Genomic DNA, 27,760 nt, shown 5'->3' with positions numbered 1-27,760 from the left:
AAGAGAGGAGTTAGGAGCTTTTTACACGTTATTTGAAGATTTGAGATAAAAGAAATTGACATTGAAATTCTTTAAACACTTCAGAATGTCGAAGACTTCCTTTGGTGGATTATATGGGCGGCTAAAATATATTAGCAGAAAAATACCAAAATGAGGAATTCCATTCAGCCTGTAGAAATGCTGCCAATAACTTTCAAAATCTATAAGGTGGAGTATTAAATTGCATTAAGTACAGTAAATGTTTCACTTACAATTATTTTCGTACATTGTTATTATAAAGCTTTCAAGGTAAATTTGTTTATTGACGCAATCGCTTAAAAACATACAAATATGAACAGAGATACGTTTTATACACATAAATATACAAATAGAAACTAATATACAATTTATGTTACTATATATTAATTATATAATTAGTATTACCGTTCAGTCGTGTTAATGGGCATTACCGACAGTAAATACCGTTTTATTTTGTGCTTGCCAGGCACAGAAAATCCAGAAGTTCCATACTTTTTTGTTGAAGATGCTTCATTTGGGCTGCATAAAAATTTACAAAGGCCATATGCTGGAACACATTTGACAGTCGAAAAGAAAATATTCATCTACGATTTGTCAAGCAAGAAGGTACATAGAATGAGCTTTTGATATTCTCAGCAATATATGGAGAATATCCCATCGGTATTTTAATGTTTTATCACAATTTGTGATTTGTGCATGATATCATTAAAGCTTGTATTATTCTTCATAATTATGTTAAGGATAGAGATGGATACATGATTAAGGATACAATATTAATTATAGGATTGAAAGATATTCAAGGAGAGAATATTACAAGAGGAGACTTCAAAGCAAATATTATAAGAAACATTCTATGTAGATATTTTGTTTCAAATGCAGGCATGGTTTCCTGGCATATATCTACAATATAAAAATAATATTAACGCCATATTAGTGACAAATAACTGCAAAATAAGCCGTTTTCTTATTTGAAACAAGTATTGCAAGAAAAAACGTTTTTCTTTGCATTATTTTTATTTACTTGTAAAATATTTTTGAATTATTAGAAATAAGTTAAAAGCATAACAAAACGTTTTTTTTTTTTTTTTTTTTTTTGAAAAACGTAATATTGTTACTAATTTTCAAATAATGTTTATATTTTTATTAAAAAAAACGCTTGTGAATAATAATCAGCTCAGAAATAAAAAAATATATATAATTAAATCTAGAATACTACAATGTAAATAAAATTCTCTGGAAAAAGAGAGTGTTACTATAATTTTTAGATTCTCAAAATTAAATTTTTTTTTACCATTACAACTTTTTTCTAGTAAGTACTTATGAGAAAGTATGGATTTCCCATAAAATCGTTTATCTTTTTCTTCCGATAAATCAGTCATTACAAATTTCTATACAAATTTCATGCCAACCGCTGCGTTTCTGTCTTTAAAAATCCATAAAATTGGCCTTTCTTGGATTAAAGCAATTAAAATTTCATTATCGATATTTAACTCACTCATGCTCATAATAAATGAAAATCTATTGATGCTAAAAGAAAAAAAAAAAAGTGCTTCACACAGAGAATTAAAACTCACTGTGAAAATGCAACTCTAGACGTTAAAAAAACGCCACGTGTGTAAGTTTACATATGATTATGTGCGCCAGTACTTGAACGGGATGGTAAAAAATACCGTTGGCGCCAGTGGCAACCGACGTCTGCAGAAAGTCCTCCAAAAGCAAATTGACCGAGCCTTTATTTTTCCGCCAAATGTGTAAGCTCTAATATAATTCAATATACTACTGTTGTTATGGCGGCGACGGTAAATCAATCGCGTCGGAAAAATCCGCTGTGTGTGTATTGGTGAACTTGCGCTCAATTACGTTCCCCCTACCTCATTAAAAGGTCTCTTTTGCATTTGCATTGTAAGTTTACTGGGATTTAATTACCTTTGGCAAGAAAACTTGGCGTGCATCTAGATGGGCGACTGAAAGCAAGTTCCACGCAGCTGTGGTCGGTTATCTGCGCCTTCACAATCCACCCTTGTTTCAACGAATACTATCGCACCCCTGGAAACAAATTCTTTTACAAACTTTTGTAAAAGAATTTGAAAGTCCAATGATGCGGTTTGTTAGTAAACCCAAATTTCGCAAATTTAGCTACATCTTCGGATGGGCTAATTGGTGATGATGAAATTGCAGAAGTAAAATGCACAGCATCATGTAAATACCGGGTGCAGCATAAATTCGTGCAAACTTCAAAAAAAATCACAATAAAAAAAGTAATGCTCGGAAAAAATTGCGGTTTGCGGGAATATGTTCAGAGAGCCTTTGGATTTGGTTATTTCCATTTAAAAAAGTGTATTTAGAAAATGACCGATAGATGGCGCTCACACGTCATACCGAGACGGTTTATGCAAATCAGGAAAACAGAGCACAGTAACATTATAGTACATTTTATTTTGAAGCAAAAGATGCTCAACATAACCGCCACCACAAGGTATTAAGCATGTGAGGCTTGTAAGATGTCGACATCGATGCCGCCAACGACTAATTGAATGGCATCTTTCAGTTCCATCAAAGTGGCAAGAGAGCTCCGGTAGACACGAGACTTTAGGTATCCCCACAACCAAAAGTCCGCTGGAGCAAGATCTGGTGATCGTGAGGGCCACTCATTCTTACATCCTCGGCTTATCACTCTATCCTCAGTGAATGTGTCTAGGAGGAATGTCTTAACGGAACTAGAAACATGGGGCGGGGCACCATCCTGCATAAAGGTGACGGAAGAGAATGCAAGTCTTTGCTGCAAAGCAGGCATAACGTGGTCACGCAAAAGCCTAAGATAGCATTCTGCAGTCACGGAACAGGTTTTCCAACCGGATACAGGACAAGCTCTTCAAAAAAAAAAAAAAAAAGGGACCTAGAATGAAGGACGGAGTCAAACCACACGTAACAGTCACATGCAGAGAATGTAGTGGTTTGGTCGTGAACGCACGAGGGTTTGATGTCGCCCAGATACGACTGTTTTGCGTATTGACGTCACCATGCAATGAAAAGTGGGATTCATCTGTCCACATGATGTTCAGTAACCATTCTGGGTCACGTTCCATTTCTGCGAGCACCCATGTTGAAAAGGCTTGTCTTTTCTCGCAATCTGCTGGCAACAACTGGTGAAATGCCTCTATCTTGTACGAATGCAGTTTCAAGATTTCTTGCAAATTTAGCGTCGGATCGACCTTTCCGGAACCCCTGTTACTTTACCTGCTTGACGTGCACTGCAACTTCCCGTTGAAGTCTCGGCTGCCACATTTCTCATGACCCTTTGGATAACAAGGATGCGGTCAGCGCTGACAGATGGTCTCCCACTTCGTGGACGATCCACTAATCTTCCTGTTCCCTCAAGACGGCGAACTGAATTCACTATCCCATTCAACGAAATTGAGTTTCTTTCGCCTTAATTCCTTTCACCGTCCGTAACTGTCGCAATGCTTTAGTCGCGGATTCACCGTTCTTATAGAACAAGTTAACCACTAATGTTCGATAGCATGCTACTGGCGTCGAATGGCAGATCCATTTCCAGCCTTGTGTCTTATAGCTATGCTGATTTGCATAAACCGTCTCGGTATGCCGTGTGAGCGCCATCTATCAGTCATTTTTAAATACATTTTTTAATGGAAATAACGAAATCCAAATGCTTTCTGAACATATTCCCGCAATATTTTTCGAGCATTACTTTTTTTATTATGATTTTTTGAAGTTTGCACGAATTTATGCCTCACCCGGTATATTACTCCAAAGGAATCAAAGCTAAAAAATTTCCATTTTGGAAATTAAATAAAGGTGGAAATACAACAATAAATAAAAATCACAAATATTATTTTCAAGCGCAGGGCCAGCTGCATATAACACAAAAAAGATTTTGTTTATTTTCAAAGTGGGCGGAGAAGTGGCAGAAAACAGAAAAAAAAAAAAAAATAGTAATCCAATATTTTGGGAACAAAAAAAAAATTGAGATTTTTTTATTTTGACTGCTTATTGCCAGAACTTGTAGATCCCAGATATCCAAGATGAATGAAAATTCGGCATCCTTCTGCGATTATACTCTATAATAAACCAAAAAAAAAAAAAAATCAGAAAACACAATAAGAATGTTTCCGTAGCTTTTTTCCCGCTGGATATTTTTATAACTGTATTTTTATATATATATAATTCAAAAATCTTCATTGTCTATATATATATATATATATATATATATATTTGTAAAAATTTTATATATTTGATCTTGCATTTATGAGATCTTGTACGCACATTTATCTTATTCATATATCTTGCAATAAATGATAATTAATTCTATTATTAATAGAAAAGTAAGACTACTTTTATCAGAAAAATAAATAGAGGAATTAAATTCATTTAAAAAGAAGTAAGATATAAAAAAATCTAGATCTGTTTTATTTACTAATATTTGAACATTCTCATATTTCTGAATGAATTTTCTTGAAAATCGCTATTATCTATACTCATAAAAGGGAAAAAATGTATGTGTGTGTATGTATATTACAATAGCAATATCTTTAGCAATATCTTTATTAAGAAACTAGTCGCCTTTGGCGACCAGCAGTTGGTCAGTGTGAAAGATCTCCAAAATTTTCAGTTATATATTTTATGTAACTTAGTCTCTTAATAGCTTTTTCTGCAAAATATTTAGCTATCAAAGTTTCAGATTTTGATAGTTATATAATTCAGACATACTATTATGTAGGCTTTAAACAATTCTGTTCATTGTTTTACTTATCTCTTACTACTTACTTATCCTTTTAATGAGGTAGGGGAAACGTAATTGAGCGCAAGTTCCACAGAATCGGAAATCCAAGGTCAAAGGTGAATACCGGAAAACCCTGTGCTTACCGTTCCGCGTCTCACTCCTTAGGCTGGTTACACAGGTTTTAGTTCAATTTTTTTTCACGTGTATGTGAGTGTTGTGTTATTTCTGACAGCATTTTTCTCAACATTTGGTATTGATATGTGAAGACAAAAGTGATAAAAATTCTTTCAGGAATGGTACGAAGAAAATTTTACATAATATCATTAAATATTGAGACCAAGAAGCAGAAAACGGGGAATTAAAATATTCCTAAAAAAATTTAATAACATATAAAAAGAAAGAAACATTTTAATATAAAAAAAATTATTATTTTGTAAGAAAGTAATTACCAAATTTTAAGAGCAGAAATTTTTCATTTATTCTTCATAATTTAATGTTTATATACCTTATATTAAATAAAAATTGCTCTGAAATATTTTACTGTGCATTAGTACCTTTTTCCTTCTGTATTACTAATTATCTGTAGTGTTTACGTCTCATAAAACCGCGAGTATTCATTGTTAAATGTAAACATCTCGTGCTTTCATCTTTGCTCTGACCCCTATTTTGTCGAATTAAACCCATCCTAACGCATTCGCAAAAGCGCGGAGGGTTTTACAATCCGTTGTCAAACAGTATTTTATCACTTCTCTTGATTGCAAGATGCAACTTTGTATTCACAGTCTAATTAATTTCGCCCGTTAGGGAGACATAGAAACAAAAACGTATACTATTTTGCTATGTTAGCGATCCCTGAACATATAGTGGAGACAATTTAAAAAATTTCTAGTAAATACCGGAAAAACGGTATTTAAACTTGTGAATACCGGTATTACAAAATTGTACAAATGACTCAAATTACCGGTATTCGGTATTGCAATTCCTAATAAAGATACGTGCAACTGCGTCTAAAGCGAGAAGACGATTGAGCAACAGCTTTTTTTATCTCTTCAAATTGACGCTAAGAAAAAAAAATAACCCCCATACTTCCGTTCGATTCATCTTATTCGAAATGGGACTTCCTTACAGAAACCTGTTTCTGTAACGCCCGCCGTAAAAATTGACATTTGTCTGGAAGTGTTCTCGTGGTTGACACACAGTACTGGAGAAGAGAAATTGAAAAGATGGTTGCTTAGACTTGGCTCAGCCATCCTTCACCGCCGATTTTTTCCCCCTATGCTGCTCATACCCAAGGCTTCAATTTCTGCGCTATCTCTCGGCGTAGTTTCCGAACCAAGCCGCCGATGGAGTCTGCAACCTAAGTTTCCTGTGCCTACATTCCTACTCTGGTACTCAATATCCTTCTGTGTATGATCCTTATCATCATTTCTTAAAGAAGTTCCATCCACTTCAATCTCCTTGCCTATGCCAAATGACCCTCCAGATATTGATATAATTTATCTGTTCCATTCTCACCGCAATAATTAATCGCCTTCCACGCCGTGTTAAAGTGTACATATGTTCCTCTACATTACGGTGCTCAAACTTTTTGCCTACCTTAATTGTGGATCATCAAGTGATTGAAATGCTAAAGAAATGAAAGAAAGAAGAAATCTCTTATTTCCAGCATACGTTCCTGACTCAACAAATGAAAGATCATAAGTGAATTCATCAATAACATTATTATTCTTTACAGCAATTCAAGATTTATGTTGTGTACATATGATTTTATTTTTGAATGCATATTTAAATTATAATACAATTATAAATAATATTTTTAAAATATTGTGAATTTTTACATCTTTTATCAAATCTATTATTTAAATTTATGCACAATATTAAAATGTGTTGCATTTGGAATTGACTTTTATGCTATTAAAATCAAGAAAGATCATTGATCCAACTAAATTAGATTCATCTAACCCACAAGCTTAGATTAAAAATAAGTAAATGAAATAGATGACATGATAATAAGAGAAATTAGTAAATACATCAGAATTTTTTTTATATACCTCTGACTGTAATTAAACTATCCTCTGTTATCTATTGTGTCAGAATACTTTGTTTTAGTGTGCATTCAAAGATTGTGAATGAAGAAAAAATAATAATCCAAGGTTCTAATACTTCCTAATGATACGTAATAATCAGAATAAGATAATAAATACCTTAGGGGCAATTTTTTACATCAGATTGTAATTAAGCTGTCCTATGTTATCTCTTAGTCAGAATATTCCCAAGTTTCCAAATACAAATGTTTTGTTTGCAATTATCCAAATATTTTTAAAACTATTTATTTAATAACAAGTGTTTATTATAAGAGTATTTTGAATCTTGCATTTATTACTTTCATTTACAAGTGTTTCATATGAAATCTTCGAATCTTGTGTGTTTATTACTTTCAGTTCCACATATTTATTCCAATTTTATCATCGCTTCTTGTACATAATATGCTTCTAGGATAAAATAAATCGAAGTTTTAAAATTTGAAAAGTTTCTTCTATTCGGCCACGCAACTGCGCAAATATATATGTGCGCGCACACCATATTATATATATATATATATATATATATTGCAGCAGTAACCTTTGTATATGTGCCTTGTGGAGTTTTCCACATGTGATAGCTATTACTTCTTTTAAAATTTGTACAAGCAGAATAAGTGGCTACATTTGTCCTTTCGTCAGTTTTCTTTCTTGATACAGCAGTCTTTATGACTATCAAGGCGAGGTCAGGGCGTTGAAATATGAGATCGGGATGAGATTTAGTATAATGACAGTACACATTTAGAATGTTCATTCAGGAAAATATTAAAACGCAATGGCCAGTCAATTTCGAGAAAATGGTCCTCAAACTTTTGGTAAAGCTTATATACTGATAGCTTGACTCCCGTTCCGATGATCCCGATGGCATAGTTGTCTAGGTAACCGTCTCGTATATGGAAGGTCAGGGTTCGAATATCGCTAGGAATTTTCTTTCTTTTTTAATAACTTTTATTCAATTCAAAATTTACAAATACTCTTAATTAATGTTTTTAATTTTTTTCATTCAAAATAAATATTTATTATCGAAATACATAATAATAAAATTAAAATTTTAAAAGAAAAAATTATAAATACAGATGCATTTTTTTTTAAAAATAAAATTATTTCAATCTAATTACCTATTTACAGGTAGTTTTAATTAATACGCTACTTATTTTTATGCAAGAATAAATGTTTATAATTTTAATACTTAAATTGTAATTTAATATTTAAAAAAATAGTAATAAATATAACAAAAATGGTGATAATTATTAATTATAAATACTCGCATCGTAAAAAAAAATAATTCAATATTTCTAAAAAATTATCCTATATATATTTACTTTCGATTATATACAAGAACCAGGATGATAATTTTAGTAAAAACATTGGAAACAAAATATATTTCGACATCTTGCACAATTGATAAATGATGATTGTCCACAAGAGCAAGGCTCCTTTATGAGATCTATGGGGAAAACACCTTCATTTGCATTTAAAAATATCTTTCTTTCATCCAGAAGTTGGGCAGCGTACCATGCATACCTTATCATCTTATTAAAAATTGGTGACGACAATTGAAGGTGTACAATTGATTGAATTTTTACACTATCTTCGCAAGAATTTATTACTTGATTATGTTCGATTAAATAAGAATTTTGTATACGCTTAACACGCTTTGAACCATCTGCCTACGCATTCAATAAATTAACGCCTGCTCGCTACTATTTCTTTTCATTACTGCAGTTGGGGAACTTTGCTTACACATTTAACAAATATCAGCTGTTCTTTTCAATTTTTGATATAAATACAGCTTCGTTGAGTTAGAATTGATAATTTATTATTATTAAAATCCAGGAATGTGAAAATTGTTTGAAAATGATGCAAGCAAGTTAAATATGTGTAGCCATTAATGTTACGTTTTTAATTATTTTTCCTTTAAGCATTAAATTATAATTTAAGTATTAAAAGAATAAACATTTATCCTTGCATAAAAATAAGTAGCATATAAATTAAAACTATTTGTAAATAATTAATTAAATTTAAACATTTTTTTAAAAAAAAATTCATCTGTATTTATCATTTTTTTATAAAATTTTAATTTTATTATCATGTATTTCGATAATAAATATTTATTTTTTATGAAAAAAATTAAAAACATTAAGTAAGAGTATTTGTAAATTTTGAATTGAATAGAAGTTATTAAAAAAGAAAAAAAAAAAAAATCCTAGCAAGGTTCGAACCCTGACCTTCCATATACGAGACGGTTACCTAGACAACCATGCCATCGAGATCATCGGACGGGAGTCAAGTTATCAGTATATAAGCTTTACCAATAGTTTGAGGTCCATTTTCTCAGAATTGCATGGCCATTACGTTTTAATATTTTCATGTATGAACATTCTAAATGTATACTATCATTATACTAAATCTCCTCCCGATCTCAGATTTCAATCCCCTGACCTACCCTTGCATGCTTTGGTTTCAACGTATTCAACTTCTGAAAAAACAAACACAAAATTCATTGCACTTCTCTAAAACAGAACTTTTAAGAATATTTCTTTCAAAATGAAGCTCTTTTAAAGTGCTTGAAAATGATTTTAAAATTTAAGTATTTTTCATGACACTACAAACTTCATTTTAGGAAAAAAATAATAAATAACACACTGGTTGGTTAATTTATAATGAAGTACAGAACAAACATATGTAATATAACTTGTAATAAAGCTTTAATTAATTTTATAAACTAAACATTTTCATGAAAAGCACAAACAATAAGAAATATAGCTATAATTACTAACAAAACTTACAGGGCAGGGTAAAATAAATTCAATACATACAATAATTCAGTAAAAACTGGTGCATAAACTTGCAATAACATTCAATCCCAGGCAAGAAAGATCTACACCATCATTTCATCACAAACAAATAAAAAATATTTAAAAATCTAGAAATGCGTTTATTTTTTTAAATCTTTAAACTTAGACATAGAATAAAGCATATTAAAATTTCCATGCAGAATCAAACAATCATGAAAAACATTGCACTATTTAATAATAATAGCAAACTTTGATTTTGTGACATTCTGTAACAAAAATGCATACTAAGGATAATGAAGAAAGGACGAACAAATTATGTTACACATGACCAAAGAAACAAATAATAACAACAATAATAATAAAGCAAGCCATAAAACAAGAAAAAGATTAACAAATAAATGCAAATGTTAAAAACCTTCTCTGACATTCTTTCAGCAGCTGGCTATAGAAATAGAGAGACAAAATGCAATACATTTGTTACATATAAAAAAACATACGAATTTAAAACAAATCAATTATAAAATATTCCAAGAGCTTATCATGAAAATAAGACAAAGATAAATCAATTAAAACTATTAATACCACAAAAAAAGTTTAAGTATTACTTTTTTTTACATCAACAATGTAAAATAACAAATAACTTTAAAATAAACTTTAATATTCGTCACAACAATTAATAAATAAGACTAAGAAAGATTTAAGGCCTCAATTTAATAATTAGAGAATAGTAGCAATATAATAATCTTTAATAAGATTCAAATTTTAGCAGTTTCTTTTTTTACATCGTCATGCATCTGTCTTTCAAGAAAATAACTGAAGGTTTAATTTTTTGCGCCGGAAATTCATTGGTAAATGACAAAATAATAATAATAAAAAATGTCCTTGACAATCCACACTTACTTCAAATACTAAGTCAAACTTGGTGAATGAAGTACAAATATTTTCACTTTTAAAGGCATTTAACAATAAGCCATGCAAAACATATCTTTTTAGCATAAGAGATGCAGATAATAATTAACTGGACATTTTTCAAAAGGATGATAATACGAACAGAAATAAATATAATTTTCAATATGGTCATTTTCTAAAGAAACTGCAAAACTTAAAAATACTGAATTAAAAAAAAAACTTCTAACTGTATTCAAGTTTTGGATGCATATAAAGAGCGTTTTGAAAAATACACAGAATGTTTTAAATAAAAGCAAGAATTTAATTTAAAAAAATCACCAAAAATTAAAAACTTTATTAGGTATATTTTGTTTCAAAGTACAAATAAAAGTAAAAATAGCAGGTAAGAACTCTTTAAGGGTATACTAAAGAAAAATATAATAATAATAACATTCTGAAGTAGCTACTAAATGCACTCTGCTTACATTAAATAGTATAGTTCGCATGACAATAAAATTAACTAATATTACAGGCTTTAAAAAGTGAAATTTTACAAAACTGTAGACAGAAATATCGAAACACATTTTGAATACAGAACTACTTACACTAATAAAAGAAAATATTTCACAAAATGACTAATTAAAGCAAGCAAAAACATATCAATTTAAACGGAACCTTTTTTCAGGTTCATTAATTCAATTCTGAAGAACAAAATAATGATAAAGGATTAAAATGATTTTTAAATTCAATTCCATAACTTTAAAAAAAATCAGTCTCAAGGGAAAGACAAAACTTTTACAGTTGAATAGCAAAATAAAATATACATTCTGTACATATTAAAATCCAAAGTAAAAACAAATCAATGCCATGTACAGAAATTCTTTGTCAACACAACATGTCAGCAAATCCTGTAACATTTGGTATGTATTCTTAAAAAAATTCTAATGAATGTTCCTCACAAAATTCTGAGGTCACATAAATAAATTTTAGTCACACCACATGCCAAGGACAATATTTTTTTTTCCAATTCTATTATCACAGTGGTATTCAAAAGATGCAATTCTTTCAAGATTTATCTTCATATAATTATTATTATTTCCGTTTATTTACAAAAATCCTTTGGCCTTTTTAAAATGCCCACATCACAGATACATTTCATACTAAAGATATATTAACAAATATATATAACATCTTAGAACGACACTTCTACTCTCACTTTATCACTAACTATCCCCTTTAAAAACGAGCAGTTTATCTCTAAAAAAAAATCAAAAATTAAAAACTACATATCTTAATTTATCATGCTTCTGCAATATACAATCTTACATTTACCATTTTTTAAGAATGAAGCATAGAATTTTAAAAAATTGTAGGAAAAATGTCTGAATCGGTTCTTTAATTGAAAAGTCTGTTAGTTCAAACTACACTAAAACATCTCCGATAAGGGGTTCTAGCTTCATATGCCATATAACAGAATTAATAAAAAATTTTGAATACTATTTATGACTAAAAGTGGGGGGGGGGGGAACCCATTTTGTGCATAAAATATTTTACAAAAATTTACGGGGAAAAGAGATTGTCATAGTAAAATGTTTGAGAATTGTACTATTACAGAAATCTTCTAACAAGATAATTGTAAATCATAAAAGAAAATTCATAGTAATATGAATTTAAAGAAAAAATTCAAAATAATTGTAGCAATTTTTCAAACATTTTAATACAACATTAAATACTTTCTCAGCTCATTTTGAAAAGAAATTCCAAATCTTTTAAGAAAAACGATACAATCAAATTAAATACTGCATCGTTTTTTTTAAAGCTTATTCTTGTTAAAGATATCAACTTGCATAAATATCAGTCTTAAGGAATGCATTAAGGGTCTTCTTTATATAAAATATACATAAATAATTTGTGATTACATTAAAAATGCAAAAAATAATATAGCATAATTGTGATATAAACCGCAGTTAATTTTAAACTACATTTTGATATTACACATGAGTATCTTCATCATGGTCATCTGAAAGACCACTGCCACTCTGGCTGTGAAATCCACTCGTGGCATTTGAAGACGACGAAATTGATGCAGAAGAAAAATCGGCGTCCCCTTTCTTGGCAAATTTTTTGTTATGAAAAAAACTAAACAATTTGTTCTTCTGTTTTGAAGTGACTGAGCCTTTTACATTGGTTGCAATGGTATCGTTTAAATTTTCATCCTGAACTAGTTCAACTGATGATGTGCAGGGACTCAAAGATGTATCAGAATTCAAAGAGTATGAGGCTGTTGATGGGAAAGTTATAGCAGGATTGCTAGTATCAGGTGAAGATGACTCAAGTTGAGGTAATCCTGTTTTTCTTTGAACTTCCCACTTTTCCGATGGTATAAAACCACCAAGTGATGGGAAATCACGTAAAGAAGACTTAAGAGTCTCCCATATCCAATCTTGGATACCAGGTTTCGTAAAATCAATTTTTGAAACAAATCTTAATGACATAGGTATATTACATGGCTTCCATAAGATAGGTATAATCTTACGATACCTCTCAGCTGAAAAGAAAAAACTATAATGAGAAATAAAAGAAAAGCACCGAAAAAATATGCTGTTACAGGAGGGGGAGGCAGAAGCATAACAAATATAACATTAAAAACAACTTATTATGTCAATGTGGTGTCTTGGATGTACTTTTATTTACACTTTTTAATTTTGATTTCATAATACTTTTGGATGCATTAGATGAGATTTGAAAACATAATACAATAATATACTGGCATAATTATAATTATGAAGAAAAAGGCAGTAATTCGCAGTAGAGAATTAAGACAGTTATCATTTTCACCAATTCAATATTCAAACTTATTCTCACAGAGTCAAATGGAAATGTTTCAGCATGAAATAATTTAAGACCTTGGGATGCAAATTATATACAAGAAAAGTTTGTTCCTGCAGGCAAAAATAACAATAAAGAAAAAAAAAAATATGACTAAAAAAGTCCTAAAATATAGGCATGTCTGTGTAATAAAATGAATAGTTATACAAAGAACATACATATATTTTAAACTCATTATCATTTTTTTTTGTAATTTTAATGCATAAAATTACTTTTAATGCTTCCTGCCTTTCCTAAACATTTATATTTTTAATTAGCATCAAAAATCATTGTCATGTGTTTAAATTACTGATAACTTTCATGGCTTTCACTTTTCTCTTAAAATTGTTAAATTAAGCTGCACATATAATTCATATTCTCTAATTTTGCAATAAAAGATATACATCACACAAAAATTTATATTACTCTTAATGACACTCAACTTTGCAATAGCAAATTTTAAAATTTCGTTAAAATTACATATGTTTTTATGTATAAAAATTATATTATAACAGAGTTCAGTCAAAGATATTGTTGACTAAAACCCTTTTTAACTTATTCATCACTAAAAATTAAAGATAATTATCTTACCAAAACCCAAGCTAGCAGCAAACTTTGCCTGAACTTCACAAGCAGGGCACTTGATAAAGTTTGGAGTTAATACAATCAAAACTCGTTTACATCTATGAAATAAAACATGAATAAGAGTTGTGACATAATAAATTTAAAACAATTAATACTAATTTCATAAATAAATAAAAAATGTTCTGAAGAATATTGCTGGATGTTATAGAATGAATATTCTTTGCAAAAATATTATATATTCTTGAAAATTTTGTTAAATTGTGTAAATTTATGAATATTTTTTAACTTCATTTTAACTACTTCAAGGTTTCTTTTTCTGTAAGAGCAAAAACCTTTGAAACATGTTTTTCTCTACGCACATTCCTTAGTAGCCTCAGTGGTCTTAACAGCTGGATTCAGTTCAAAAAGCAAATGGTGTCACAAATACAATTTTGTCCATTTGACATTGCATTTTAACTATACACAAATACACAGCGATCAATAAACTTAAAAAAATTAATAAAATATGCTATTTTATTAAGCATTAAATTCTCTTTTAAATAATATAGAGCGTTTTGTCTATTTTTCTGTGCATTTTTTTTTTTAATTTGATAAAACAAACACTCAAGAATCATTTACTAGAGCCATCATATAAAGCTATTTAACATTTAAAAAATCATTGCATTTCAAGTACAATATAATTTTGACTTCGCAATTAAATTTGTTTAAGAAAACTATACCTACAAACATAAAAAGAAAGAAAAATGTATTTCTTATGTTATGCACAAAAGAAATACATTTTTATTGGATAATAATGGATTGTTTAATATAATTTCAATACGCTGGAAATTATTCTAATCTATTTTTTGTTCCTAATGTCGATACACTAGTATAACTGAAAAAAGTAAAAAAACACAAATATGAAATTTGCTCATGCTATTGCATATAATTCTGATATTAGTTCCAAATCACTGGCTTGTCAAACCATCGTAGTAGAAAAGTAATTCAACTATATATTTAGAGCACTTGATTTCTCTACACTTTCTTTTTTCTAAAAATCAATCAAATAAAGAGGAATGAAGAAATCTGTCTTATGAAAAGTAAAAATTGGATATAAATTATTGCAAAAAGAAATCAATATTGAGACTGTTATTCCATTTACACATGCATTAAGGTAGATAACAGTTTTTATGAATATAAAAATAATAATGAAACTTGAGATTATACAAAGCATATCTGCATACTCTAATAATTAAAAAAATGAAAACATTCAATAAATTGATTTAAAAAACTGCACACAAATTTTTATTCATCAAAGTCAAAACATGGAGAATAAACAACCATATACAATGAAAAACAAATACAAAAATAGTTTCAATGTCATGCATGGAAATCATGCACTTTTACCATTTTCATCTCTAATTTAACATTTGAAATGCCAATCCATAAAAAAACAAGCGTGGGGGGGGGACATCTGAAACTATAAAAATTATTTCTAAAAAAAATTGTAATTTGGATTATTAATATATTGTTCATCATTTAGAAGATTATAAAAGATGCCTTAATACACTAAATACACCATGCAAAATGAATTCAAAAACTAGAACTGAAAATTCACAACCATAAGTTTTTTTTAGAAAAAAACATACCTTAATCATTCTGGCATAACTTAACTCATCCATCCATATATTCTGTAGACAAAATTAAAAATTTAACAAACATCTAATTTCTTCTATAAAATTTAAGACTACTCATAAAAGTTCACAATAATAAAAATTAATGAAATATAAAAGAAAATGCACTTTTTTCATTAAATTAAATCTTAAGGTTATACAAATCATATAGCTAGGTAAATAATCAAAATAAAAAATTCTCATTCCCAGAGACAATAACAAGTTACTTAATATTTCACAATTAAATGAATAGCAGAGTAAAGCTATATAGGAAAGACTCGTATATACCTTTCCTGGATCAACTGCATATCTGTTTCATATTCAAAATGCCCAGCAAGAAGATCTCTTGACCGAATAAACAGTTTAAACCCATTAGCTTCTAAATATCCAACTAGATTGTAAACAAACTCAAAATCTTCATGAGCATATGAAATGTAAGCATCATAATAGGTAGGTTCTGAAAAAAAAAAAAAAAAAAAGGGAGAATATAAATTTTTATAAAATCAACAATGAAGTTGAAAACCCGCAGGTAGATCAATCATAAGAAATTAATCATGAATAGTTATCAAATTAAAGTTGACTTTACAATTTCACAATCTGTACTGACCATGTATCAACTAGATTTATTTAGTAACCAATAAGAAAAGGATCCTCACAAACATAATAATTCAAAATAGATACAACTGAATATTCAAATGAGTGCTGGCAGATATCTAAATATGCCATTAAAATATTAATTTTCCTAACTTTATTTTAAATTAATGACTTTTCTAATATCCAAAGCCACGGGGGGAGAGGGGACTCTAGACGTTTAAATAACTCCTAAATCAACTATTTTTTTTTTTACAAAAAATTGTGAGCGATAAAAGGTGTTCATATGTCAATGAATAATTAACACTAGATAATTAGTTACGGCAATGAAATGCAAAATTAAGCATTTTTTAGAATAGCAGAATATTTTCATTGCAAAATTTTAAAAATTCATAAAGTTTTTAAATATAATTAAAAGTATATTTATTAAACAACTCTCTATTTTTCAATACAGAAAAAGGAATCAAACGGTGCAATTATAAATCCAAACTATGCAAGCATGTATATATTTCTTAAATACAACTAAAGAGTATTCTTAAAGCATTTACAGGCATGTCTTCAAGTGAAAATCCATATAAAATGCTATATATATATACTTGAAAGCCAACCATAATTTCTTTTTTGATTAAATGCAAATTTATATAAGTACAGCTTCTTTTCTTCCAAGATTGTTTCATGCCTGAGAGTTGCTCAAATCACAAGTGAATATCAGATTAAATGGAGAATGATATATACATGCAATAAATCCTTTTTATCCATTCTTTAAAATTAACTTTCCCTGTTGTTAAAGTGAGGTTTCTGAGCTTTTCAAATATAGACAGCCATTTTTTATCTACTGAGATTAAAATTATAGTTATTTGCTGTCTCAAAGTTATAAATAGTCTAGCCACTAATTCACCAGTCTCTTTCTATATCACATATGATATTCACTAGTGATTTGAGCAGCTTTTAGGCATAAAATAGGCTTGAAACCAAAAAGCTGAATTTTAAAAAAAAGGGGCGGGAGATGAAAAATTGGTCCAAACATAAATACCAAAAAATAAAATAAGTATGTTTAATTGAGTAATAATATGAATAAATTTATACAAAAAATGCTAGAGATATCAAATACATTGCAAGATTAGCACATAAAAGAAAATTAACTGATCTCAAGAATGATAAAATTTGTTTCCTCAAATGCTAAAATTCGCATTTCTGTAGTAATGTGTCATGTCTGATCTTTACGTTTAAGAACAGCAAAATGTCCATGAACTAGAACTATTCAAATTTTCACTAAAAAATAATCAATATCTTTTAATTTTAAACAACTTGTGAAGACTGCAATAAAAGACTTAATAGTTTTTCACTTCATTTTATTACATATCCCATATAAAAACTGAAGAAGTAACAGATTAAGTTATACATGATACAATTATCATGCAGCAACAAATCATTTGCAAGATATATATACTTCAAAACATGCAAAAATTTAATTTCTATATAGCCAAATTAATTTACTAAATACCAGACGAAACAGATAAAACTTCAAATAACACTAATTTAACTAGGCATACGAACAAAATTAGGATACTTTCTAAAGTGTTAAAAGATTAATGGATTTCTTCATCACACGTTTATTTTCAGTTAGAAGTAAAAAATGAATGGAACAATCATCACAACAGATTTTCAAATTCTTGATATATTAATTTAAAGATCAGAAATTAAAAAATAATAATTAAAACAACTATTGAAAAGAAAGAGTGAGAATACCTAAACAAAGTAGAGCTATGCAGAAAATTCTAAAATAATAATAAATTAGATTTCACTGAAGGTACACAAAGCATATAAAATATAATAATAAAGTAATGGATACAACTACTTTAAAATCAAATTTGGATCTAATAAATAAAAAGTGACTCAAAATTTAATACAAACCTCCAGTAAAAGCATCTTCACGAGTTAATATATTCAATTCATTCATCTGAGAACTTTGATAAGGACAAGATGACACTATATAAAAATATATATATATAAATATATTCATAAGTAAATTTAAAACAAAAATCAACAATAATCTAAAAAAACAAATGGCCAATTCTCTTTTTTAAATATGGGATATTTATATGTTTTAGTGATTGATATTTTATTGATTCATTTGGAATTTACAAATACCAGTTCATAATCATTCCCGAGGACAGAATAAGCGACATTAGGGTCCGTAGCCGCGTATCATAACCACTAGACAAAAGTTAATTTATGAAAATGTAAAATAAAGGAAATAAGAATTTCAAAAATATTTAAAGATAACCCAACAGACAAATTATATAGATTCTACAATCAAGAACTTGGTGTGTAACATGTTAGAACCATTATACAAAAAAAACCCAATTTTCTAAATTAATATAGTTAATACACCATTAATTAATTCACAATAATCAATAGAAAATAAAACTCTTTTGGCCCTGAAAAGGGCAGTTTTTGTTAACTGAAAGTATTATGAAGACAAATGAAAATATCCAAGAAAATTACTAGTGTAGAGCTGATTTTCCAATTAACAGCATGCTTGCTGTCATATAAATAATTGATACAGTCCTGTCTCTTAGAATTCTCTAAAACAGAGATTTAAAAATTATACTAACACAGGTGAAAATATAAACTATACATTGAGCTATCACATACACGTAATACGAATGGTCACAGTACTCATCTATAAACCAACTGCATACCTCTTTGGTCAGAGATTACTGCAACACTTTCAAATGATCACGCCTCAGATAAAACAACATATAGGTTGGCCATGTGTAAAAACAGATTTGTATATTATACATGCTTTATTAAAATTCTGAACTTGAGATTTATTTATGGTTATTGAAAATTCCAAACGTCCAGGGAATTGTTTCTTTTTAAACCTAAAAGGCATATTACTGTACGAGAGGATGAGTGGTATTCTGGAAATTAGGAATGTTTCTTTTGAACATTATTCAATCATTTCTGCCGAAATAACATTACACCTGACATTTACAATGTATTGATTCAGGGTGCACAGACAAAATTTTTCTTACAAATTAAGCACTTTATACATTTTATGTATTTCTTTTGAAAAATCTTATTCAGGATTTACATATCTTAAATTATTTAATTATATACAATTAGTAATATTAAAAAGAAAAACAGTTATATCACTACTTCATTACCATTACAATTCCACAAAAAAAGTTAAGAACATCCATAAACAAATCTAGAATATAAAAATCATGCTTATTTGGTCAAATATGTAAATAAAAATTTGTTTCTTTTTAGAGATTTTTTCAAACTATTTGAACTCCTTCCGATATCTCAGTAATAGTTTTTCCAAAGAATTAAATTTTGTTAAATAAAATGTTCTGGTTTTGAAACTAGAGCATTAGCTTTATACACAATTTCAGAAATTTCCTTTCCTAAGAGAAAAATCTTGTTCCATAAAAAGATTAAGAAATCAGTCTAACTTTCTTCATGTCATTTGGCAGCTTTTTTTTTTTTGCCATCTGTTCTGCCAAAAAATAGACGATATTTAGAATGAGTTGATGTTGCTAACATTTTCATACTGCTTTAAGAGGTCATAGACTACATGTTGTAAAACATATATTTCTTTCAAATTTCTCACTTCAATATTTTTATTGATGCTGAATCCTTTCTCAACAGATACTGATACACAAGAATGATTATCTACAGTTTAAATTTAAGGTCTTTATGTAAAGGGGAAATAAACGATCACCCATTCTCATTTTGCTGACAGTAAAATTCTTGAAATTGAGTTAAGATATTTGAGCCGAAATCTATAAACTCCATCAGAATAGCATCTTTATTTTTTTATCCTCTATGATGAAGTACAAAACAGAGCATGATCCTTTTTTCACACATGCTTGCTCTTTGCTAATACATTTCTTACATTTCTACATTTCTTAGTGATGACACTAGAAAAACAGATTATCAGTTATTTCTTTTACAGAATGTAAGACATAAAATAATTTGTTCCAACTTATACATACATACACTCACTTTATCAATTGCAGAATATGATGTGTCATTAGAAAAATTAAACTGGCATTAGCAATCTACTGAAGAAATAATATCAACTGAGAAATTTATATTATATATATGTAAATCAAGCTTAAACCAAAGGACTTTTGTTACATTGTACACAGGCAATCCAAAAATGTTTTTTTTTTTTTTTTTAATGTTTACATTGTGTAGATTTAGCAAAATCCTGAACTCGAATTTTTGGTAATAACAATTCTTTTCTCTTTAAAAACTTTGTAGACAAGTAAGCAGAAAAATAATTATCGAAAATTTAAAAAAATAATTTATTGGCATAAATTTAAATAGATATATTTTGGCAAGAGTAACAAATGACCTATAAGTAACTTTCGAGCCTCAAATATTTTGCTTCTTATTTTTGGAAGCCTTGAATCACTCCATGAATCACTTTTGAAAGTCCACAGTGAATTAAATATCAAATTTCCAGCATATTGTTAAAAAGTTTTGAACTTTTGTTAGAAAATTACTCACGAAATGATGTAGAAATGTAATTAGCAAATACTCTACAAACAAGTTATCACATGCAAGAAAGCAACAATGAGCTGAAATTGCTGTTAAAAACTAACTCACAAGGTTTCTCATTAATACATAAAATTATTCCTAAAAAGAAAGGCTACAAGCAAAAAGTGTTGAAAGAAAAGTCAAATATAAGAAAGGGACATATTTTCTCCATACAATCAGTATTTCCTTAAACTGAGATGAAACCTTTTCCACTGACCTCCGGATTTCATTAAGCATTAAAAGTTCATATACCACAAATAAAAAAGAATCATAAAATTGGGCAGATCTAGCAAGGTGTAATATTTATTTGCTTTTCATCTGAAAGGAGGGGAAAAAAAAAAAAAAAATGAACACCTAGACAAAACGTAAGCACTTTTAAGGCCCTTAAATAATGACCATTAAAACTGACCATTGATAGCATTTGACTAGCTTTTACTATATAAAGATGAACCCTGATGGTATATTTGTCCATGAATTTTGAAACAACAAAATGAAATTTCTCTTGGAATACTTATTTCGCCTTCAAACATACCTTACTTAGAGCAAAGATTAATGTAGCATTGTTTTCGTAAATATGTAACTAATAATTACGGTATTTAGCTGAATTTGAGTATAAAAGTTTTTTCACAAGTTCAAGAAACTCGATAACACCGCCAAACATACCTTACCTTCATGACAGCATTTTATAAACTTATTTAATTTTTCCCAAAATAGGTACCACAATATTCACAAATAGCTGCCATTGTTCCAATAAAGTTCAGTTTAGCATCAATATTCTGTCTGTCCACATATATGCAAGCATGCTGAAATATTCTACTACATTTTCCTTTCAAAACATTCTTCTATCGATTCATTTGCCCATAGAATTGATCTTTTTTAAATGCTTTGATAATATTTTGCAGCCTGGTTGAGATTCAAATTTAAATAATAATGAAGGGAAATAGTCAAAATAATGCTTAAAGTGAAATTTAAATAATTGAAGCAATGAAAAAAATTTGTGGAACCCTTTGAAAATTGAAATTTATTCAAATAATCTAAAAGATCTCCAGATGTAATGAAAAATGAAAAGATTTATAAAAAATAATTAAATAATTGCTGTTTTATTTACTATGAAAAAGCAGCTTTTTCATGTAAAAAAAAATCACTTTCTTAAAAATAATTCTAAACTGAACAAAAATTCAATCAGAATACACTTGTATTTTTAAAAATAATCGTTTGTGTTCTGATGGAAAAAATATTACAAACATTGCCAAATTTCATAGTAAAATAATGCATTTTTTAAGGAGCACACAAGAGAATTATTTCTATAGATGTAAACAGAATTGAATCAGCAAAAGAAAAAATGTTGAAGACCAATTCTAACTGTCCAAATGGCTGAACTCACCAAGGATAATTATTCTGTCATTTCCTCTCTTAAAGCAGCTTTGAAATATTCTTCACTTAAAATTCAGTATGATTTTTTGACATTAAACTTAATTATTCAAAACCCATTATATGCAGTTTGATTTTTTATTTCTCATTTCTTACCTTCAGGTACTTGCAATGGACTTTCCTTCTCTCTTTCCAAGTTTTGCAAATATACTTTTGCATCGTTTTCTATGAATGAAATAAGCATTAATAGAAGAAATTCTACAACCAAACTATACAAACAATATTCATTACTGGAAGAAATTTCAGTAATACATCAAACACATTTAAATTTGATCAACTCAATATCCATACATCATTTTATTATACCCCTTAATAGTTTTAATTTCTCCTTTATTCTATATTTTTGAACCCAGAATAATAAATGAACTTTAAAAAAATGGAACACTTTTTTAACAGGAGGAGGAATTATTACCATTTTTTTTTTTTTTTTTTTGTTATTTGAAAAATTTTGTCCTTCACTTAATTTTAATTTTTTTTTTAAAGCAAAAGGAGCACAGAAGAGTAAAACTCAAAATTATAATATAAGACAACTTACAAAGGATATTATCATGTCCCAATAAAAAGTCTACAGCATGACCCTATTTAAAATTAGTGGGTAAATATGAGTAACATGAAAGATAAACAATAACATATATTATTCTACGTATTTAAAAAGGTCTTGTAGAAAAGACTACTGTAACATACCTCAGTAATGTGGTTATTCATAGCTCTCTACATAACTTAATCACTATATTTATTGAAAGACATCAAACTCTTGTTTTTTAAACAATTATACCCACAACTATTGTTACACAAAACTATTTAATCTAAATTAATTAATGACAGATTGTTTATATTAATTGTTATTATAATAATTGAAAAAGCTAATAACATATGAAAGAAAAACATATTATACTACCGAGTAAATGCATGGCATAATATTTTAAACCGCTGATAATCTTCATTAAATCCTGATCAATATTACAGATTCTCCTTTTAACTTTATCTAGTAAGTTAAAAAAAAAAAAAAAAAAAAAAAAAAGCCCAGAGACATTAAATATTGGCATTATCATTTTTGTAACTTATTTTAGCTTGAAAACTGATGAATTCTCCAATCCCTATTGTTCTTTCAAAATTATTAGCATTAATAAATTACAAACATTTATTTAAAATAAAAAAATACAAGGTGGGATTTTAATTTTGAAAGACACTTAAAAAGATTCGTAGCTCAGCAAAATTCTAAAAGTTTTTTTCCCAGATTTTGATTATATACTAAGCATTTACCAAAGAAAAGGAAAAAGATTATAATATGCATAAAGACAGCAATAAATAAATTAAAAGCAATATATGAAATATACCAAAACGTTGTTCAAGATCTTGAATGACATCATGTCGTCCCATGTTTTCCAGGAACTGAATTAATTTACCAATTGTTGCATCAGGTTGTACAGTCCACTCCTCCAAAATTTTCATGGTAGGATCTCCTTGCCTTTGAAAATTTCTGATGTCATCAAAACTAAACTGCATTTGTTCAGCAAGTCCACGATAATCCCGAGCATAGTTATTGCTGGAAAGTATTTTCATTTCAGGATTTAGCAATTTCCCCAAGTGGAGACGGCATGAATGGTTCAGAACCTTTGCCGGAATAGCATTAAAATCAATTTTTTCCATATTTCTTAATTAATAAAACCTGAAAATTAGAAATGAAAATAATTAAAATAATAATAAATTTAGTAAAAAAAGTTCTTATACCATATTTGTACCAGAGAACTAAAAAGTAAATTTTTTAATTATTTTCTAATTTTTAGTTTATAATTGTTAAAAATATAAAATCCTAAAATGAATCTTTTCTCAGCTTATTAATTAAAGCATGTGTGACAAGGTAAAATTTCATGAAAAGGAAATTAACTCATAATTAAGTTCTGAAGATATTAAATTAATGCACTGCCACTAAGAATAAACAAATGTATAACATTTTATAATTCTAGCAAAATAAAAAATGAGGGGAAAAAAATAGAATAAAAAAATTCTATTTTTACAAACATGAATAAAGTCATGATAAATAAAATAATTAAAAGCATATTATGCATTCAAAGAACTAACAGCAATCTTATGGTATGAGTGTGATCCAACAGGAGCCATAATTTCAGTAAAGATAATTTCAAGACAATTAAAGTTTCATTTTATCTATATTTGAATACATACATATAAAAATTTTATTAGCAAGAATTCTGATAATTTGAATTCTAATCATTTTTTTCTTATCAATAATTAACTTATAATAGATAACTTATAATATATTAATAGATTATTTTCTTCAATTCTATATATTTTGTTAAATGGAATTTTCAATACTACAGCAGAAGAAAATTTCTTAATTATGCACATTATTAAAAAATGAAATAAACAATTTCAATTTATTGAAATGACTGCTTGAGAATGAATACAATTTTTTTTTTTTTTTTTTTTTTTTTCAAATCATAGTCAAGAATATGTTTTACCTATTTTTTAGGAGATGGATGTGAAATATAGGAAATTTTATAACAATTATTTATTTTTGAAAAAGGATAGAAAAAAAATCATTTATTCTAATTAGTTTATTTGCTACTAGGGACATTAATAAAATAAGCATCAAACTCATATTTTTCATACAAATTGTCCATTTATTTTCCCTAAATAATTTGATAAAAAATACAAAAAAATGTTTCACAAAAACCTTTGAACAATAAACAATTATTTGATTAGTTCTCACATTAATATAAATATAAACAATAATTCAAAATACTAATCCACTGTTCAATTTTAAAAAAAACTAAACAGTAAGATGTAAAATTAAATGAATGGCTATTTAATGACTAATAGAACTAATATCCATGCTCACAAACTATTCTGGAAGAAAAATTTTATTATGATAATTTGTGCCACTTATAAATTTTATTACACGAGACCTCTACCTTTTAATATTAAAATGGCTTTGTAATTTTAATAATTAATCTATAAGCATATTAATAATTATCTGATTGACACATGATTACTATACTATACAAAAAATTTATATATCTGCAAATTTTTTGTATTGTTGCATACTCAGATTAAAATTCCTTTATGACAAGGTTTTATTTTTCATAATGCAATACTTGAACTAATAAATACAAAGGATTATAAACTTAAAATTTGTTTTTAATATTTTTCAAAACAAACAAAGACACTCATTTATTAACAATTTCATGGAATTGAAACTAAAAAATTTTCAAGTACTATGAAGCAATTTTAAACTAAAAACCTATTTAGTTTTGAATTTCTAATATTCAAGTAAATACTGAATGGACATATACACAGTATGCAAGTCATAATTTTTAACTATGTGTATTCTGTGTCTTTCAAAGTATAATTATAAGAAATTTTCTTGCATATGTTCAATAGACCAAGAAGCTTTAAAAGCCTCTTCAGAATAGTGAGTCTTAAATTATTTATAAAAATTACATTTGTAATTGTGAGTATTTTCAATTTGAAAGTTATAAAAAAATTTGGATACTAGTTTGGTATACCTTTTCTAATGTATATATGTACTCATTGATGTTCACTTGATCTGCAGTTTCATGCTCAAATGATCACAGATTGAATCTTTCAAAATTTCAAAAATATTGATAAGTATTTATATCTCCTATTAATCTTAAATCTTTTTAAGACTGCAAGAAAAATTATTTTATGCTTCAGAATATCTGCTAATAATCTTCAATGATATCTATATCAATTTTATTTCACATATGCTAACATCATCTTCAGTGATCAGTTGTTTGTCCATTACATTAGTAGTATTAATTAATTTATATCAATGAACTTTGATGAATTTCCTCTAATAGCAATAAATAAAAGTACTATTTTAAATTATATTTTCCCAATAAATATAAAGCCTCCTGATTATCTGCCAGTCTTGTAAAATTAAAAATAAAATTGACAAAGTCATTCCGGTTGTTGTGATAGAAGGTTCCGTCAAAGATTTATTTTGTAATATTGCTAAAAAATAGAGAGCAGTGAGAGTGAAACAACCACTGACATCAAAAGCACATAAGCTTTCATATGAAGTAAAAATATGTTAAATCAAAGTAGTGGTTAAGGATGGAAGACTTAATAGTTTCCACCCATAAAAAAATATACCGTGAAGTACACTCTTGGAGATTTTTTTTTTCAAAAATGAAAGGTGAAGTGGACAGATAACCACTGATGACATATCAGCAGGTCATAAGCTTTTAAAATAAAAATCAGCAAAATTAGACAAGCGGTAGAGGTTGGAGGATTAATTCTTGTATATATATATTTCTTGGACAGTCCCATATTTTAACAGAAAAAAGAATAGGAATTCAAAATTTCCTCAAAATATTTAAATTTTGTTTTTTCCCTTGATAATAGAGTTTTTCAGATATGTTTAATAATTCAAATATATTAAATTTATGTTAAAGATGTAACCTCTATTTAAAAAATTAAGACTATTTTGAAGTTACTTAAGCACATTTTTTTTAAGACATATTATTGAGATAAAACACTTTCTATGAATTGAAAGTAAATTTATGCCCATTTTTTAATACTTAATATTGATTAAAAATCTGATGTGTTCTTTTATTAATTAATAATTATGTGTTCTTTTATTAATGATGTGTTCTTTTTATTATTCTTTTATTAATTAATTGAGATGAAGTGCAGATATCTGAATAATTGAGATATCTGCACTTCATCTCATGCATTCCTGCTGCAAGGTTTACATTACTAACTAAGTATACACTTTGAAACAAACTTATAACACCGCATTCATTATAAAAGTTAAACAGTAACACTTTGCTATTAAATAAAAATTTATTTTATAATGAAATCGGTTTAAACAAGTAAAACATTCTGTAATAAATCAATTACTTACCGCTAAATTTTTAAATATCGAACATTAAAAATTATTTTGACAGTAAAAATAAAGAAGTAATACAAAGCATTCACAGTTATTCTAAACATGCAAAGCGAAAGTGAAATTGGTAAATTTGTAGAGCATCTAAAACAATATTTTTTTTTATTTATCTCTCTATATATTATAACTCAAACTAGATAAAATTTTTAAAAAAAACCATAAAATAAAAAAAAAGAAACCTAAATTACTTTCCATTCATTAATGATGAAAATTTCCAGCTGTTTTTCAGTCATCAGCAATCCCTTAACTGCAAGTTTTAAAATACTTTCACAATTTTCTACTACCCAGAATAAACAAATCGTAATTTTTTATATTCTTCCAACGTTAATAATTATTGAAAATGCCGTTGATTCGGTTATTTGTTTACACAGATCTCATACCTGCTAAATGGTGGAAAAAACTGTTGTGCTATCAACTTCAATCTACAAACATTAATAAAATGGGTAGAATTACATCGCTCTATGCAATCAGGCAACAGTCACAATTACAGAAAACAAATTACACTACGGAAAGGAATTATGCGAAATCAGAGTAATACATTTTTACAAACATTTTAAATTTCTTATAAACTTTAAGAAAATTCAATTTTTATTTTGAAGACTAAAAAAATATGAATT

At 27.8% G+C, this 27,760-nt stretch overlaps 1 protein-coding gene across 2 annotated transcripts; it reads right to left on the bottom strand.

The window, feature by feature from the left end:
* Window positions 1–9,562: 9,562 nt before the first annotated feature.
* On the bottom strand, window positions 9,563–27,598 carry LOC129958467 (myeloid differentiation primary response protein MyD88-like). Of its 2 annotated transcripts, none has more exons than XM_056070963.1 (7): window positions 27,524–27,598; window positions 23,548–23,879; window positions 22,307–22,375; window positions 18,137–18,211; window positions 15,920–16,088; window positions 13,986–14,077; window positions 9,563–13,074 (listed from the first exon to the last, which is right to left on the bottom strand). In XM_056070963.1, exons 2-7 carry the CDS (start codon window positions 23,858–23,860, stop codon window positions 12,518–12,520), a joined length of 1,275 nt encoding a protein of 424 aa, XP_055926938.1. In that variant the 5' UTR covers window positions 23,861–23,879; window positions 27,524–27,598; the 3' UTR covers window positions 9,563–12,517. The 2 variants fall into 2 exon arrangements, with proteins under 2 accessions (XP_055926938.1, XP_055926937.1); XM_056070962.1 differs by having other exon boundaries at window positions 27,332–27,580.
* Window positions 27,599–27,760: the final 162 nt, after the last annotated feature.

This window comes from Argiope bruennichi, chromosome X1 (genome assembly GCF_947563725.1).
Source record: "Argiope bruennichi chromosome X1, qqArgBrue1.1, whole genome shotgun sequence".
Taxonomy (NCBI): domain Eukaryota; kingdom Metazoa; phylum Arthropoda; class Arachnida; order Araneae; family Araneidae; genus Argiope; species Argiope bruennichi.
Note: the sequence above shows the minus strand (reverse complement) of the source record. Positions and strands in the feature narration are given on the sequence as shown.